General features: G+C 34.5%; 1 protein-coding gene across 2 annotated transcripts in view; it reads left to right on the forward strand.

Annotated features, from left to right (window-relative positions):
* The window catches only part of LOC113110183 (tetratricopeptide repeat protein 28-like), a 265529-nt gene that overhangs the window by 6983 nt on the left and 240244 nt on the right, over positions 1 to 18302 (forward strand). For both annotated transcript variants that reach the window (XM_026274227.1, XM_026274228.1), the window contains exon 2: positions 4683 to 4973. In XM_026274227.1, coding sequence (XP_026130012.1) covers positions 4683 to 4973 — 291 coding nt within the window. The remainder of the gene's footprint in view (positions 1 to 4682; positions 4974 to 18302) is intronic.

Here is an 18302-nt window from a genome sequence, read left to right on the forward strand (position 1 = left end):
TATTTTTGGACTGGAGTTGTACATGTGCTCCATATGTTCAGTTGTGCTCATGCAGATCTACATTGTGAGGTCTTCTTCGCTCTGTTGTCTCAGCTGAAGATGAAGATGACCACTGTCTGTCTGTTCAGAAGCATCTCCACCAAGCCTCTCATTATCTGCCCATGCATACAGCGGCCAGCATAAACACGGCTAACACTGTTATCTGTGTCTGGCCCTGGACGGGGTGCACGGAGACCTCGCCAGACAGGACACGATCAACCACACCACAGAACTGAATGTGCAAAATCACAAGCAGAGAGCTAAAAGAAGCATTAACTGAAGCATTAACTTTTCAGACTTTTTGACTTTGAGTTTTTAATTGAGAGTTTGGCTCATTAACCTGTGACTCATTAACCGTCCCATGGAGAAATTATTATTTAATCCTAATTAGATGTGTGACATGAAAAAGACTATTGAACTATATAAATATGAATGTGTATACCTTTTCTGTGGTTGACATTAATTGAATTATAAAATGTGACGTATGTTCTGGAAATAGATGAACTGCTGTTGGGTTATGTTGACTAGGTAAAAAAAAAAAAAAAAAAAAAAGGCTAACTAACTCAATAAAACACAATAAAATCATGAAGAAATTATAAAGAAACAGAGTTATCTATCTATCTATCTATTCATCTATCTCTATCTATCTATCTATCTATCTATCTATCTATCTATACATACACATTATTTATTTATATATTTATGTATTCATTTATTTAATTATTTTTTTTACATTTTCTGATAAAATTTAATTTAATTTATTTTGTGTGATGAAAGCACTTCCAAAGCCATTTCTTCTTTTACATTTTAATTCCCACCCCAAAACAACAATCCAAACTATGAATATAATAAATTAATAAATAAGTAAAATAATATTAAAAATAATCAATAATGATATAAAAATATACAAGTACTGACATAATAATATTAAAATGTAAAGTAGGGGAAAAAATGTTTAAAGTATTTGACAATTTTTCTTTCTTTTATTAATTATTATTATTATTATTATTATTATTATTTTCCTTTTTTTTTTTTAATTTCTGGTGATGTTAAGGTTTTATTGTAAGGTTATTTTTTTATCTATTTTTCACTGAAGTTGGAAAATAAATATTATAGGGGGGGGTTTACATGATAATACTGCTGTTTTTTCTTGTAATTGGCATTTACCAGCAATTTCTGAGTGAAAAATATTTAATATTAATATTAAAAGTCCAGTCACTTCCTAATATGTGAGGCACAAATTGAGTTCTTCACATAAAGCAGTCGACTCACAATTGATTCAGATTTGTCATTAATATGTAGCTAAGCTAACACACAATACTGGGTTGACTATTGAGTATTTTATCATTACTTAATTATTTTATACACTGCTTGTTGCAGTGCATTCTGGGATTGAAACTGTCTGGGTAGCACAGATTACTGCCTTAGATTTTGGCCAAAAGAAGGTATTTTAGTAGGAGACATAATGTGTTAGCTGCTTCTTACATCGGTGTCTAAATGATGCCTTTAAATCATCAGCTTTCCTGAACTTCAGAAGAGCTGAATACACTATCGCTCTTTTCTATTTCTCTCCGTTGTTCAGAGGTTTTGTGTCTTGATGTTGTAAACCGTTTCAAAATTCAGCTTCTCTCGTGTTTCTGTGCTTCTTTTTGTTTCCCTTCAACTGATGCTGTTTCTTCTTGCCCGTTTTCTCTTCTCTCCTTCTCTCATGCTGTCGCTCGAGCGCTCCTGCTCTTCCTTTTGGCCTCTCTGGAAGTAATTATCCCGCTGTGCTATCCCAGAATTCCTACAGAAGGGAAGAGGGGTGTGGCCTGTGTGTGAGATTACAGGCTGGAGTGGCTTTCTTCGCCTGCTGTTTAACTTTCTCTCTCTCTTTCTCCGTCCCCTCCCTGTTTTTCCCTGTCGCTCTTGGGAATTCTCCAGATGTGAAGCTCTTAGGTGGCTAGTCGTAAATTTCCTGCATTCTCTGAAGTCAGCGGGAGCCACTGGTGTGTGTCTCCCCGAGGAATCCAGCTCACAGCCAAAACAATGAGCACGGCCTGATGTCGGCGTCGTGGCTTTGGAATATATGATTTTCTTTTGAAAGACATCGCTTTAGCAATTTGGACCCATTTTTCTTCAGTTTCTTTCTTGCAGTTCTTTGAATTAGACATTTGTTTTGCTGCGCTCACTTAACTCTTGAGTCTTTGATGCACATATACGCAATCTTCAACATATTCTACCGTCAATATAATTTAATATCAAATTAATAAATATATTCTGATTAAGCAAAAATTTTAAATAATGGGTTTATTTAAGTCTAAACACTCTTAATTGCTTATACAGCTACAGTTCATTATGTTTTAATGCTTGATTAAAACATGCTATTTTTGTTGAAAACAGGGAAGATGGTACAGATTTACAATTCATCTTATCTGCTCATCACATCACATGTGTAAGCAATAGATTTATGCTATGAAATTATAATCAGCATCATGTTTATTAACAATTTAATCAATATTAGCATTAATATTATATGCATTACTGTTTAAAAAAAGTTTTCTGACGGAAAGCCTAATGCTTAACTTTTCATGAAGGATGCATTAAATTAATCAGAATTGACAGTAAAGAAATGTATAATGTTATAATGAGCGACAATTCAGCATATCGGAATGATTTCTGAAAGATTATTTGACACTGAAGAATGTTGAAAATTCAGCTGCGCATCACAGGAATAAATGACATTTCTACAATATGTTCACACCAGAAATGTGTTTTTTAAATTTGCAATGGTTTCAAATGTTACCGTTTTTAGATTAAATAAATGCAGCCTTGGTGAGCAGAAGAGACTGTTAAAAATGAAGAAACAAGACTTCAGTACTGAACCCAAACTGTTGATCGGCAGTGTAATTGAATCACTTCTGCTTGGGCATTTATGTATGCATGCATCAAATACAGTATTATTTCCTCTCAAGGTTTCATCCTTATATATGTAAACATCTCAGAACAAAGCATTGACACCCGAATTGAAATCGTTCATCAACATCATCTTTTTCTTGCCTGTTTAGTTTATATGTTCGATCTTACATAAGCTGATTTGTATTCATCTAGTAGTTTGTGTCATTCAGTTTCATGGCCTGTTCTTACAGCCGTTCAGAAGAGCCGGACTGTACTATTGAGCTTTCTCAAGGGTTTCCATCATGCTTCTTAAAGGAGATTAAGAAGGTTTCCTCTGTGATGGCTTTGTGCTTGCTCCTGCCAATATAATCCTAAAACCCTGCAAAGCTGTGTTGCTGTGTGTAAAACACAACACATGCAGGCATAGAGGTGAGCTGAATTCAACACCAGTCAGCATTGGGTCTGTTTAAATGGGACATGTTGGGTTTTCTTCCCACTTAAAATGTGAGCACCAACAATTTCTTCACACTTTCTCTGACTTCATGCAAATGTCTGCTCCTGTGATTGGCTCAATGCAGTTCATGGGCGTGTCCGGACGCTGAATACTGAATAGGTGTTGATATGTAAATGTGGGTGTCATATGTTAATGAGTGTGATGTCATCCAATCGGTTTTGCACAGGCTTTTCTCTGTGCTCTCTTACATCTACAAGCATTATGTATTAAACTTAATGATTCACACATAACATGTATGTCTGATATTATTTACTAGCTTTACATCATGTCAGCACGATTAACAGATGACCTGCATAATGTTCAGTCATTGCTGGTTAACTTACAAATAAACTGGTTTGGTTTTTTGACCAGATTGAAATTGTTTGCACTGGTGAGAACTTTGCTGCGTTATTTTTTTTCTTGTCAGGGAAATAGGCTACAAAAATCTTTTTATTATTTTGTGTGCATATTGTAAAATAAGGGTTTGATTCATTTTAACAATAACTGTACATATTATTTGCCATTATTTACATCAGTATTTGTTATTGAAACTACGATGTCTTGATTCTCAGACTGTTCAAATGTTTAGGGTCTGTTCTATTATGATTATTATTAATGTATAAATTAAAAAGAGATTATTGCATGCATTTAATAATTGAGGATGCATTCAAGTGCTCAAAAGTGATGAAGACATACTGTTACAATTTTTTTTATTTCTAATAAATGCAGTTTTTTTTCACTTTCTCTTCATCAAAACAGTTTAGTTTCATTATTTTGAGTTTTTCTTCAAGGTACACTATCGTTCAAAAAGATATATATAGATTTTTTTAAATGCTCACCATAGTTTTTTTTTTTATTCAAAACAACAATTAAAACTTTAATTTAATTAGATTAATTTAAAAAATATATTTTAATGTATTATAGTTGTTTTCTATGTGACTATATAATAAAATGTAATTTATTTCTGTGATGCTCCGCTGTATTTTTCAGCATCATTCCTCCAGTCTTCAGTGTCACATGATCTTCAGAAATCATTCTGTTATACCGATTTGATGCTCAAGAAACATTTCTGATTATTATCAATGTTGAAAACAGTTTCATATTTTTTTGTGGAAACCATGCAACAATATTTTCAGTATTCTTTATTTGAAATTGAAATCTTTTATAACATTATAAATGTAGTTTATTGAATGCATTCTTGCTGATTAAAGAGCTTGATTTGAATGCCTAGGAAGCACTAATGCGTCTCTCTGATGTGTCTCTTCGTGTGTAGTTTGGTTTGTTTGGGCCGCGAGCGCTGGGCAGAGCTGTGCACGCAGCCACCGCCGACGGCCCGGGCCTCAGCAAGGCCGAGTTCATGGAGAAGGTGCGGCAAAGCAACGAGGCCTGCCAGCTGGGAGACTTCCAGACGGCCGTGAAGCTGTACGGAGAAGCCCTGCGCGCCGACCCGCAGAACTGCATCCTGTACAGCAACCGCTCGGCCGCCCACCTCAAACTGGGCCAGTACCAGACCGCCCTGGACGACGCAGTCAAGGCCCGCCTCCTTAACCCTAAATGGCCGAAGGTGAGTGTGTGGGCGGGGCTTCGTGTTTTTATTCCAGATGAAGACGTCCTTCGTTCTTCATGTTCTCTGTACTGTTTTTCCTCAGCTCAGAGATGCACAGATCATCGCTGGTTTCCGTTTGTTTGTTTGATCTTTTAGCATTCACTGCAGGTACAGCGAGCCGAGAGCTTGAGGTTTTGCCAAATCGCCTCTTTGCTTAACATTTCTCAGCTGTGCACTCGCAGCAGAACATCACGGCAAAGTCAGCGTCTGAAAAACGATCGCAGTAGTGGCCTTGCAAGCAAAAGGGCACGCTGTGATAGACTTGCTAACAAACAACACTGCCATTTATTCCTATATGCTCTCTTACAGCTACTAAATATTAAACTAGATTAATTATATAGAGAGAATTTGATCAGGTGGATTCAGATTCTGACATAGTTCCCACAAAATGTGTTTAACTGGATGATATTTGGCCATATTGAGATTATTAGCATTGGGAGCCTTTCTGTTATTTTTATTCTTTTTTTGTGCATATTATTAGGCAAAGTAAGTGTTTGATTCATTATAGCAGTTAATGTATGATTTCGATTTGAAATGAATTATGTTCTTTTGAACTTTCTATTCAAGAATCCTGGTATAAATGGTATCATAGTTTCCAGCATGATAACAAATATTAACAAATAATAACAAATATTTCTTGAGCAGCAAATCAGAATATTAGAATTATTTGTGAATGATCATGTGACTCTGAGGACTAAAAAAATTCAGCTTTGGACACAGGAATAAATTATGTTTTAGAATATTATTCAAATAGAAACCACTTATTTTAAATTGTTAAAATATTTCAGAATATTACTAATTTAACTGTATTTTTGATCAAATAAATGCAGCCTTTGTGATCAGAAGAGATGTATTCCCCCCCAAACTTTTGAACAATACTGTATTAAGTCCTTATGTCTCATATAGGATTTTTGTAGCCCAATGGTTAGTTCTGTGCTGCTAAAAGAAGTGTTGCAGGTTCAATTTTAACTAGCTGTGAACAAAATAACAGTAGAGTTGTTATTATCCTGCTCATATCTGGTGACTTCAGTGTTCGTAAATATGTACTGCACCTCATATTAGTGTATTGCAAGTCAATTCATTTTATTAAAAATGCACTTTTAACAATACAGATTGTGTCGAAGCAGCTTGACGGTATCAAATAGCGTGTCAGTGCAAAAGCACAACAGTGAACACCCAACACAAGTTGTTTCGGATACAAATGTCAGCCAGCATATTTATATTCTAACAGTTTAGGTTGTTTGTCGAAATCGAGTTTTTGTTCTACTTTGAACCGGCCGACCCACACACATGTGTGCAATCTTCACAGCTCTACTCGTAAGTATTTTGTTATCACGCAAACATGTTGGCTTTAATAAGAGCTGAGGTTATTAAAATGGTCTTTTTCTCATCCGTAAACCGCCTCAATGCTCTGAGAGAAGAGCGTTTTGCGCAGACGTGAGTGGTACTTGGGTTTGGTCTCGCTCTGACCACACAGTCCTCTCCTCCCCGGCCCAAAGCACATGTGGCAAAACCCAAAGCCAGCGAGGAACGTTAACCTCTGCGTGCATAGCTGCCCGTCTTTTGGTTTGCTGCATAGAGGCGGGACTTTCTCCTTTGGCACAAGAGAAAAGGGCAGAAACATGGGTTCCATTTTACTCAACCAAAATGTGTGAAATTGTTGTCTTTATGAGCAGCGGGCTCCTCTGAGGCCCGACGGGGAGTTTTCCAAATAACCAGCACCATCTAGCCGAGGAAGATTTGTGGGAGCCAGCAGACAGCGATCACCGTATCAGAGAGACTGTGCTTCCTGTTGGAGCAGAATAGGAGGAAGTAGTGGGTGTGGGGCCGAACTGCTGTGTTGTTGTGGAAATCCTGGACGGGTTCAACGGCAAACTTGTGCTGCGAGGACAATAACTGCAATAACAGCAACATTCCACCGACTTTACAGGCCTGAAAAACAGTGCAGATTTGCCCCGTTACGCACATGTGGAGCGTTTCTGCCAAAAGTCTCATAAAAAACACAATTAAACAAACAAATGTGAAGTTGCGACATTGCCCAGAAGAAAACTTTAGCGTCTCTTTCATATTTCGGAGACTTAATGGAGTCTAAACTTCGTCTCAGATGTTTCTTCAGTAAATTGAATTATTCAGTTCAATGGAAATAAAAAGTAAAAATGGATTGAAATTATGCAATTGTTCATTAAGAGTAAAAATATAGCTATACATCAAAGCGATGTTCAATCTGTCCTAGTATTTGATTTGTAGTTCTCTGATTGGTTAGGCAAAGGCTTTTTTTTTTTTTTTTAAGAAATTAATTCTTTTTTGGAACCAGGATGCAATAAATTGATCAAAAGTCACAGTAAAGACATTTATCATGTTACAAATAAACGCTGTTTTTTGCAATGTTCTGTTCATCAAAAGTTCGAAAAATTCCTTGTCTCCATAAAATTATTAAAAAGCAACTGTTTTCAACATGGACAATAAGAAATGTTTCATTAGCAGCAGATTTCTGAAGATCATGTGACACTGAAGACTGGAGTAATGATGCTAAAAAAATCAGCTTTACATCACCGCAATAAATTACATTTTAAAATGTATTCAATTAGAAATTAGTTATTTTGATTTGCAATAATATTTTACAATATTACGGTTATACTGTATTTTCGATCAAATAAATGCAGGCTTGGTGAACATAAAATACTTATTTTAAAAGATCCTATCAACCCAAAACTTTTATTGATGCAATTTAATAGTCAGTTTTATCATATTCCATGGAAAAACCCAATGTCTGATTATTTATAAACAGCAGTACACCTCTTCTTAACAAGAGGCATGATTTGAGCTATCACTGATTTAGATTGAATAATAAACCACAGTTGACTTCACACTTGATCTAATGAATGAGAAGTGTTTGTTTTTGTAATCTGGACTTGTTTACAGCTCTGGATCTCTCACTTACTGTATATGTCAGGAAAAAGACACTGTAGACATTAATATGGTGTTTCTGTTGGGGAACTTGTTCAATGAGCCAGTACTTCACATCTGACAGACAGAATGATAAACTGGTTGGAAGTCCTTGTGTTGATTGAAGGCTGTTGATGTTTTTGCTCTTCGTCACACACTCAGACGCTTCTCAAGCCTTTATGAGAGGCCACGGTGAGTGATGAATGTGAAGAGAAGGCAAATGAACGCAGACGAGCGTCGCTTCATCAGCATTCTCCTGCGAGAGCTCGAGGACGCTGAAAGACTGCATGGTTTGAAGTGTTTGTGCTCGTGGAGATGCAGATTCAGTATGTTTTCAGTTTACCTCTCATGATAAGAGGACTCTGTGTCAGAGCTGGGGGCTGTGACTAAAAAACACATTCAATATTGATTTTTTCCTTTCAGCCGTGTGATTGCTTTTGCAGCTTAGAATAGCATTTTATTCTTGTATTATGCTAATTGTTGTATTAAATATATACATATATTATAAAAAGGAATTAGAATTATTTATATTTATTATAAAAATATGAATAAATTCCAAAATGCCATAAATAACACCATCAAATTCAGTCACGTCATATAATTATTAGTAAATAGCAACGGAACATAGAAAGAAAAGATAATTTAATAATGAATAGTAAAATGAATATAGTATTTATTTGTTTGTGTGTATACGGTGTGTATATATATATATATATATATATATATATATATATATATATATACACACACACACACACACACACACACACACACACACTTCTATATTTTTTTATATACACACATATATGTCAAAATCATTAATATTTTATACTAAAATCTACAATTTTTAATAGAAAAAAAAAAAATCAATTGTGTGTGTTTGTAATTGTTTTTGCTATTGTATGCTGTTATTCATTAATAGTATTCAGTGAATTCAGTCATTGGACCAGCTTTTATGGTCTCTTTTCAGTGTTTGAAGAGTAAAATATGATTTGTTTTTCACACCTATTCATTAAATGGATTTTAAAGAAAAAAAAGGAAGAGAAATGTATAAATTATGCATCAGTATAACTGTGTATATAGTAATAAATAACAATATATCCCAGGAACATTTTAAAGCATGCTAATTACCATAAGTGATGAAGCTAATGAATCATTGAACCCGATCATTGAAACATTGAAATTTGGTGAGATCTTAAGGAAACATAATGGCCAAATAAAAAATTATTTTGTTTCTGTAACGAATGAATGCTGCATATTTGGTAAATATTCAACGCCCTGCTCAGCCGTAGTATCAGTACCTGAGTGCTGTGTGTACTGCAGTGCAGTGGAGTGAAGATGCATGGAGGTGACGTGCAGGGAAGGGTCATAGCAGTCGTCACGGCGGGGTCGCCAGCTGAGCTCGGCTTTAATTAAGACTCAATAACAGCGGCTGCTCTGAGAAGGCTATTTACTTCTGTCAGCGCTGACCACCCCTCCTCCTCTTCCCAGCTGAGCATAGATGTCCATGTTGGCACAACAGCATGTTTTGCCCCTTTAGAGGGCCCATGGGAAGGAGAAAACTGTGGGAGCAGCGCTGTGCATCCAAACACGTGCAACTGCGACACAAAAACACGCTGAAAGACCTTGCAGTCGCTCGCTATTGTTTTTGCAGGGTTTTAGTCTTTATCCTTTTAAATGCACTTTTTATCTCTTTGTCATTTAGATCGGGCATTTTGGGTTGAAAGCGTTTTTCTGAGAGGAAGTCCTAGACTTTTTTTTCTCGCATTCCCTGCATGTAATCCCTTTTCTTGAAAAAGTCCCAGGCACTGTTTCATTCTGTGCGGTTGCTAGGCAGTGGTTTTCGAACTTGCAAGCACTCAGGTACGCGAGGACTGGAGAGTCTCACACCTGGATGTTTCTCTGGGGGGCTGTTGCGACTTCAAAGGGACGATAATTCATGCAGATTCGCCCTGACCATCTTTATTTCTTAAATCTGATTGCGTCCGTTCTGTTCACAGGCATCGCGCTGATCAAAGACAGAATTCATGGACCATGTTGTTTAAACATAGACTGAGGGATTATGCATGAACTGGTGTATGAATGCAAATTCAAAGCATGCAATGACTTACAATTTTCAGATCAGTACACCACGGGATGACTGATGCTGCTCACCTATTTTGAAGCACAAATGGATGTCATATTGTAAAGATGCTTTGATAAAGGCCTTGGTGATCCACCCATCCATCCATCCATCCATACATTGTCTTTTATTGTTCTATTTAATACTCTAACTATCATTTAGTCTCTCTATGACTATCTTTTGTTGCTCTGTCTTTCGCACAGTTGCTCTATCACTCCATCTATCATTTTAACTCTCCATCTGTCGCTCTATTTAATTCTATATTGTTTTGACGCTCTGTCTGTCGCTCTATTTAATGCTATATCGTTTGTCCCTCTATCTGTCGTTCTATTTAATGCTATATCGTTTTGTCACTTTATCTGTCGCTCTATTTAACGCTATGTTGTTTTGTTGCTCTATCTGTCGCTCTATCACTCCATCTATAATTTTTTCATTCTATCACTCAATTATTTTGTCGCTCTCTCTATTGCTCTATCGCTCTATCTGTTGCTCTATTGTTTTGTCACTTTATATGTTGCTTGTTACAAGTTGTTACAAGTTCCATCATTACCAGTAGAGTTTAATGAAGCTTGCAATCATAGTTAGCTAATCATGCTTTTGTAAAACACACCCATTTTAAATCGCTCTATCCATCCCTCTATTATCATCTGTCTATCATTCTGTCTATCTATTGTTCTGTTGCTCTAGCAATCAATTTCTCTGTCACGCTATCTATCTATTACTCTATCAATCTGTGGCTATAGCTTTGTCAATCTATCATTCTGTCTGTTACTCAAGTCTGTTGCTCTGTAAGTCTATAATTCTGTTCCTGATCTGTCACTCTATCTATCATTTTGTCATTCTGTTGCTCTATTGTTCTATTGCCCTATCTATCGCTCTATCTGTTTTTCTTTTTTCTCTCTATCTGTTGCTCTGTCTATCATTCTATATATCACTCTATCTATAGCTCTACCTCTGTGTCTATCTGTCAGTCTATCTATCATTCTGTCTGTTACTCCATCTGTTGTTCCGGCTAACTATCTTTCTGTTGCTTTATCTAATAATCTGTCTATCTATTGCTTTATCATATCAGTCTTTCATTCTATATTTCGCTCAATTGTTCTATTGTTCAGTCATTCTGTCTCTATCATTCTGTCCATCCATTGTTATGTCATTCTAACTTTTTGTCTGTTGATCTGTCTATCTACCTCTACTTGTCTTAGTGTTCAGAAAACTTCAGAATCATGGTGAAATTCCAGTAATGCACAGCTTTTTATAAATGCATTTTAGTCTACTGGTTTCTGCAGCAGTGTTTCAATCAACGATCATTATGTCGTAAAACATGAGAAGTTGTCTGGTCTTTTATATGAAGGAAATTCCATTTAGATCACAGAATTGACATAGACAGAGAGGACCTGTCTTGTGTTTTAAAATCAAAGCACCTTATGCAATCGAAACGTCCCTCCTGAAAGTCTTGATTCATTGTTGTGAGTCTGGGAAGATCTTTAGGCTGTCTCTTCTCCTCTCTAGATGCCAAAGAAACAGCCCACAGGGCCGTCTTCCCATGTTGCACTGCGCTCGAGCTTCTCTTGACGTCCTTGGCACCCTGTTCTTATAAAGCAATATTCAGACCACACCGTAATCTTCTCCTCAGAGAAGCTCGCTGAAAAGGGGGCTCAGCGTTAATGACACACAAGCATGACATATACTGCATTAAAACACACTGCCTCAAATCTCCAGAGATCTAGTTATGATTTACAGCGGTACATTTAAATTCAGGTCATGCTGAATAGGGATGTGAAAAATCATTCTAGTCGCTAAGTTGACTAGTTGAACTTAGAATTAGGCTGATATAAATACATTAATAATTATAAAATTGTTGTTATTACTGATACTACTAAGAATATTAAATACATTTTTTTTTTTTATAAAATTCACTGAAAAAGGAATATTAAAGAAAAATAGTAAAACAATAGTAATATTTACAGTACAACTGTAGAAAAGTGAAAAACTTATATTTATTATTATTATTATTATTATTATTATTTTAAAATACTTCTTTTTCAGTCAAATTGTGCAGCACAAATAAGCACAGAAAACCTGGAAAATTTTATCTTAAATCTCAATCACAATCTTTATCAGAAAAATCATGAATTTTAAATATTTTTTATTACAATAATATTTTAATAATAACAACACTATTATATCTTATTATTACTGTATTACTAAAAAAGAAATACTAGTATAATATTCCGTGGTAAAAATTAATAATTAAAATAATAATAATATATACTTTTTCTACACTCTCTTTTTCAATTGTACTGTAAAAATAATTGTTATTATCACATTTTCAGTGTATCTTAAATGCAGTGTTTATTTTTATTTATTTAAATATTTATCTATCATGCAGCCCTTTGGTTAACCATTAGATATTGAACATCTAAATCATTTTCATTGCACTAAACTATCGGATGGGTTGAGACCTGCGGATTATATGTAATTACAGTAAGGTTGCTCACAGCAGGTGATTTTCTCAAAGTCTCTAGTTTTTCTGAGTTTGTTACTGCAGTGCTTTGATGGCGCTGCTTTAAAGGGAATTAATTTGAAGGGTTTTCAGAGACTATCAGCATGTTAAAAGCTCTTCTAAGAAGTTTTAAAAGAAAAAGCACCACCATTAAAATTAAGGTAAAATCTAGATAAAATAGACTTGACCCATCCTGCTTCATTTTTGAGCTGTTTGTTGTTCACTGAAGCTGTTTGAAACTACATATTGTTTTCAGGTTCACGGGCCAGGAACAGTCACTTACAATATCTATTCAAGCTCTGAAAATATCATCATAAGCTTTGGATTTCAGTTCTTCTCCGCGTTTCATTCTGCTCCCTTTTTTCCCATTGCATTTCTCTTGTTCAGTTTACATATTCACAAAGAGGCCCTGAAGTGCTGCGCTGGATGAATAAACTAAAACAGTTCAGGCTTTTGAATTGACTATGTTTGTGCGAGTTCTCGGCCCCTTTCATGTTAATAGGGCCCTCAAGGCCGAAAGTGTCCCATAAGCCACTGCTTTGCAGACTTTGTGTCCTCTCGTGCAGTTTAACATGCAGTGCTGGCGCTTGACATCATGAATGAGTGAAGCGGCTCTCAGATTCTTTCTAAGAGAGGAATTACTCCATCACAGCTGCTTAAAAGCGTCTTTGAGACGAAGCCAAGCATTTAGAAGGTGTTTCATTGTTTTTAGAAGGATGTGAACACGTCTGGTTTGCTCATATGAATGTCACTCGTGGCTAGCTGTGTCGTGTAGAGAATGCATTCATGCCGCTTTGGTGGCTGTGTCTTGTTATGTGTATTATTGATATGTAATGGGAGATTATACAGTGATGTTCAGTTCATGTTGTACTCTTACAGTTGTAAGAATTAAACTAGTCTACTAGGGTGAATCTCAAAAAACCTGTGAAAAATGTTTTTTTTCTTCTTTCTCGCACTCACATTCAACATGTTGAAGATTAAAATCTTAAAGATAATTTTTTTTTAACTGTATATATTATTAAATTATGTCTGTTTTAGGGTCAAGTGTATTAACGTAATGGTAATTAACCACATTTTTTATTTCAGTATTTGTATTTGTATCAGGGTTATTATAGTTAAAAATCATTTTTAAACAATACAATTATAAAATAAAATATAAATATTTACTCAAACTTATTTTGTAGTTAGTTGCCAATTATTATAATTTTTTTTTTCAGCATTTTCATTTTTTTTAATTAAACTGAAACTGGAAAAAACTAATAAAAATGACAAAAACAAAAAATGACAATAATAAAATTAAATGGAAAAATTCAAGTATAAAAATAATATTAACTATTATAATTGTATATAAATAATACTATAACTAAATGTATCTTTACTGATTTAATATATGGTAAAATCAATAACATTATGGTTATTCTTGTACTGTACAGCAGTAAATATATTACAATAAATCTAATGAGAGTCACTATTGAGACTAATACAAATATATAGATTCGACATGTTTGTTTTTGTTAAAAGTGAGTTCATCCCATAGGCGTAATGTGTTTATACTGTACAAACTGTATATTCTGTGGCCCTACACCAATCCTACACCTAACCCTAACCCTCACAGGAAACTTTTTTTTTGTGTGCATTTTTGTGCATTTTTACTTTCTCAAAAAACTCATTCTGTATGGTTTATAAGCGTTTTGAAAAATTGGGCACATGGGTTATGTCCTCATAAGTCACCCTCTCCTTGTATTACCTGTGTCATACCCATGTCATTATACAGAGTTGTGTCCTGATATGACACAAAAAGATCTGCACTTCCGGAAGTGAACAGCAGAGGGAAGCATGGGCGCATCCTTAAGGACAACACGCTGTTCTTATTACAGCAGAGTCTAGAGAAAAGTTTTTGGAGATCTCAGTAGATGTGACTGCAGTGGATGAGATCATATCAGACGTTCTGGCAGTGAAGTATCAGAGCTGTAGTTATGGCTCTCTTCTCAAACCCCACCCGTATCCACAACTTTCCACAAACAGGTTACATGCGTGTTATATGGCTCCTATAAAGGTCATTGTAATAACTCCACTTATGGTAAGCGTAATTAGCTAGTGTTTAGAGTTTATCCCGTACTCAACCACTAATACCTTTTACTGCCATCGTGAAAGTGAAACGTTAAAGCGTTTGCTAATTAAAAACATAAAGCCGCTGTGCCCCGCTCCAGTGATTTGACCGTAATCTCTGTGTTTTGAAATATTCTTCTGCTCAACTGCCCTGAAATAGTCAATGCCTTTCAATTATCAGAGAACAAAGAAACACGGGGTTCAAAGTTCTCTGCTAAAGCCGGATTCAGGATTGTCTCGTTACTGTAAAGCATCGTTACACGTATCTGAGATCTTAGAGCGGGTCACATGCAGATGAGAGTTGAGGGCCGCATCACATGACTATTTGTCTCACTGCTTTATCCAAATTAGTTCGACGTCTCCTCCTGATCCTTCAAAAGATCCTGCTACTTTTTCCTTTAGAAATGTTCACACACACACACACACACACACACACACACTGGATTTTCAGAAACATTCTTGGTGTTCCTTTATTTATTTATTTTTTTATATCTAATTATTTCTAAATATTTAAAACAAAACATGTTATATTGCCATTATTTTTCTTTATTATTTGTATGTATAAAATTATGTCGAAATTTTTAATAATAAAATTATTTAAATAAAATAATTATTCAGAAATATTTATTTATATTATACTATTATACAATTTCTAATACTAATCTCTCAATAATTCAAACAAAAAAAGTATTTATTTATTTTAAATAGTTATGTATAACTAACTAAATAACTGATAATCAATTCATACCTTTATATGTGCTACATATATATTTTTCGTTCTGTTAGTAATTTTTCTTTTCTTTTTTAAAATTCCATTAACAAAAGCCACACTGTAAAAAATGACTGTGATTTTTAACGGTAAGAAACTGTAAAAATGTAAAAGTACAAACCTGTTAAACGGTTACCGGTAAGTTCCTTTAATTTACAGGGAAAAACCGTAAACTGACATTCCCAGAATTCTCTGCGTTGCATTTCAAATTTAGTTTGATTTTGATGTTTTTTTTCTTTTAAATATCTATGTTTTTCTTTGTTTTTTTCTTATCTCTAATCTTTATTAGGGTTGTAAGTTACGTATAATGTTGTTAAATGAATGTTTATTGCATATTTCAGTTTAATGTCTCTCACCATGATGGTGTTTAGTGTTTGTTTGAATGATACTGTGCATCTTCTATATATGTCATTTTTTAAAAGCTGCTTGTGATGTGCTTTGGTTCATCATGTGACTTTCTCATCACCACCTGCATTTGGTGCTTATCAGGTACAAAACAGATTTCAGTACTTCAGTAAGTAGGTATATTAACATTATATCAGTTAATGAAATTACGGTATTTAACTGTAAATATAAGACAAAACCATAAAAGCTAAAATGTCGTTACCGTATTTTTAAAGGTAGAATTACAGTATTGAACCACAGCTGTCATTTTTTTTTACCATAAATTTTACAGCTTTATTTTTACAGTGCAGTCTTTAATGACATCATCGTCCAGGACGTGACATCATTTTAGAGGGAAAACAGCAGCACAATCATCAGTATTTGATGAGTTATATGATTTCTTGTCAATCATCAAGTTACAATGAATGCATTTCAAGTGTTTCAGTTTAACCAGGGCAGATTTCTGAAGCCACTTTTATAAAAATCCGCCACTAAATTACATAATAATTTTCTTGCAGTTCAAAAGGTTGAGCATAACAGGAATGACCCAGTGCATAATCTCTGCAAATTCACCGCTCAAGCGAGTAATTCCACAATCCCGTCGTTCTCTGGGGGCTTTACAATGGCCTGCTTTTAGAAGGAAATGGAGCCGTTGCCTTTTGCTGCTTTAAAGTGTTCACTCCTAAAGCTCACAACTTGATTCTGAAAGCAGCTCATGTGACACTTAACGCATTATTGTGCTCGGATTGCGCCACGGATCCATTTGTTGAGTTTAAATGAGGGAGGCGACGATGTGGACCCAAATGTAAATATTTTTTGTGAAACATATGTTCCCCCTTGTGTTGCGTTTAACCGATTGTCAATAAAAAGCAGTTCAGGGCTGCTGGAGGGACGTGTTTTATGTTTTATTTACTACAGGATTTTGTTGTTGTAGCTGTATTTACAAAGTTTAACAAACACAAAATATATCACATTTTATGGAAAAATATAAAATAAACTGTCAAATTATTATACATTATTTTAAATTATCATTGTTATTGCATTGAGCCGTGAGTGAATATCAATGTTTACTATGGGATTTTATTTATGTAGCTTTATTTAAAAAGTTTTAAGGTGATGATCATACTTAGTGAAGCATTAGAATGATTATATATATATATATATATTTGTTTTATTCAATAAATAAGTAATATAAAATGATGCATTTCTGCTTTAATGGGTAAACAAATAAATTAAATCTGAAAAGATTAAATAAATACTGAAAGGCATTTGAATGATTTATTTATAAATGTGTATAAAATTATTAATTGTAAAAAAAAATGTATCTGTGTAAAAACATTAGTTATTATTATTATTAATTATTATATTGTGAAGTAAAAAAAGTTAGCTTGAATGCACTATATATACATATATATATGAGCTCTGAGTGAATATTAACGGTTACTACAAGAGTTTGTTACAAGGTATGTATAAATAAATGAACGTATTCACATGAAATAATGGTGTTTCTTTTGTTAATTTATGTAATTAATAATGATGACGGGAGATCTGAGAGACTTTTTGGACAAAGGACTAAACGATCCAATCTTTCTCTTTGTCAGACGGACATGAAATTGATGGTTTATCTTTCTTCTAAATGGTTGCTATCAATCTGGCTCTTTCTAGTTTGACGTGGAGATGTTGTTACGCTGCAGCTCGTCTCCTATTGGGTGAGGGGTCAATATGCAAATGAGGTTTTGACAGACAAGGGCAGTGGATATCAGTGATGCTTTTAGGCAGATGGACAAACATGTCTGTCTCTGGAGTGAGTGTGATGCTGGGAACAAGGTCACAGATATATCTCATCTGAATAACACATGATAAGACTTGAGCAGCTTGTGAGTATTTGAGTTAAAATCAACATGAACTTAACTTTAACACATTTACTTTCTTCATTTATTCATGTCTGCAGTCTAATTAAACATGATTTATCCAATCCAAATATAGTAACTTTCTCCACTTTTGAAAATCATACAGTACGCCACAAATTACATTAAACAATTATGTCACAGCTTAACATGTCCAATGTAGAAATTAATCATGTTATGGAAGTTAAATGTATTAGAAATGCGATTTCATGTTGTTTTTATATATGACAAATCATAATAACCAATAAATTCAAAGCCAACATCCAGCATTAATTATTTCATAAGTTTATTTCAGAAATTAGTCATATTTTGGAAGTTATATACTGACGAGCCATTTTCATGTTGTTTTTAAGGCTGTATAATGTATGACAAACTATATTAACCAATAATATCACAGCTTAACATGTTTCCGTCCAATCAAATCCAATTGAAAAATGGAAGTCCCAGGATTGTTTAGCTAGATTTCCAAGTTTCTTTCAGAAATGAATTACATCATGAAATTTGAACATAATACATATCCTACTTCATGTTGTTTTAAAGCCACATC

Source organism: Carassius auratus, chromosome 10, assembly GCF_003368295.1.
Source record: "Carassius auratus strain Wakin chromosome 10, ASM336829v1, whole genome shotgun sequence".
Classification (NCBI taxonomy): Eukaryota; Metazoa; Chordata; class Actinopteri; order Cypriniformes; family Cyprinidae; genus Carassius; species Carassius auratus.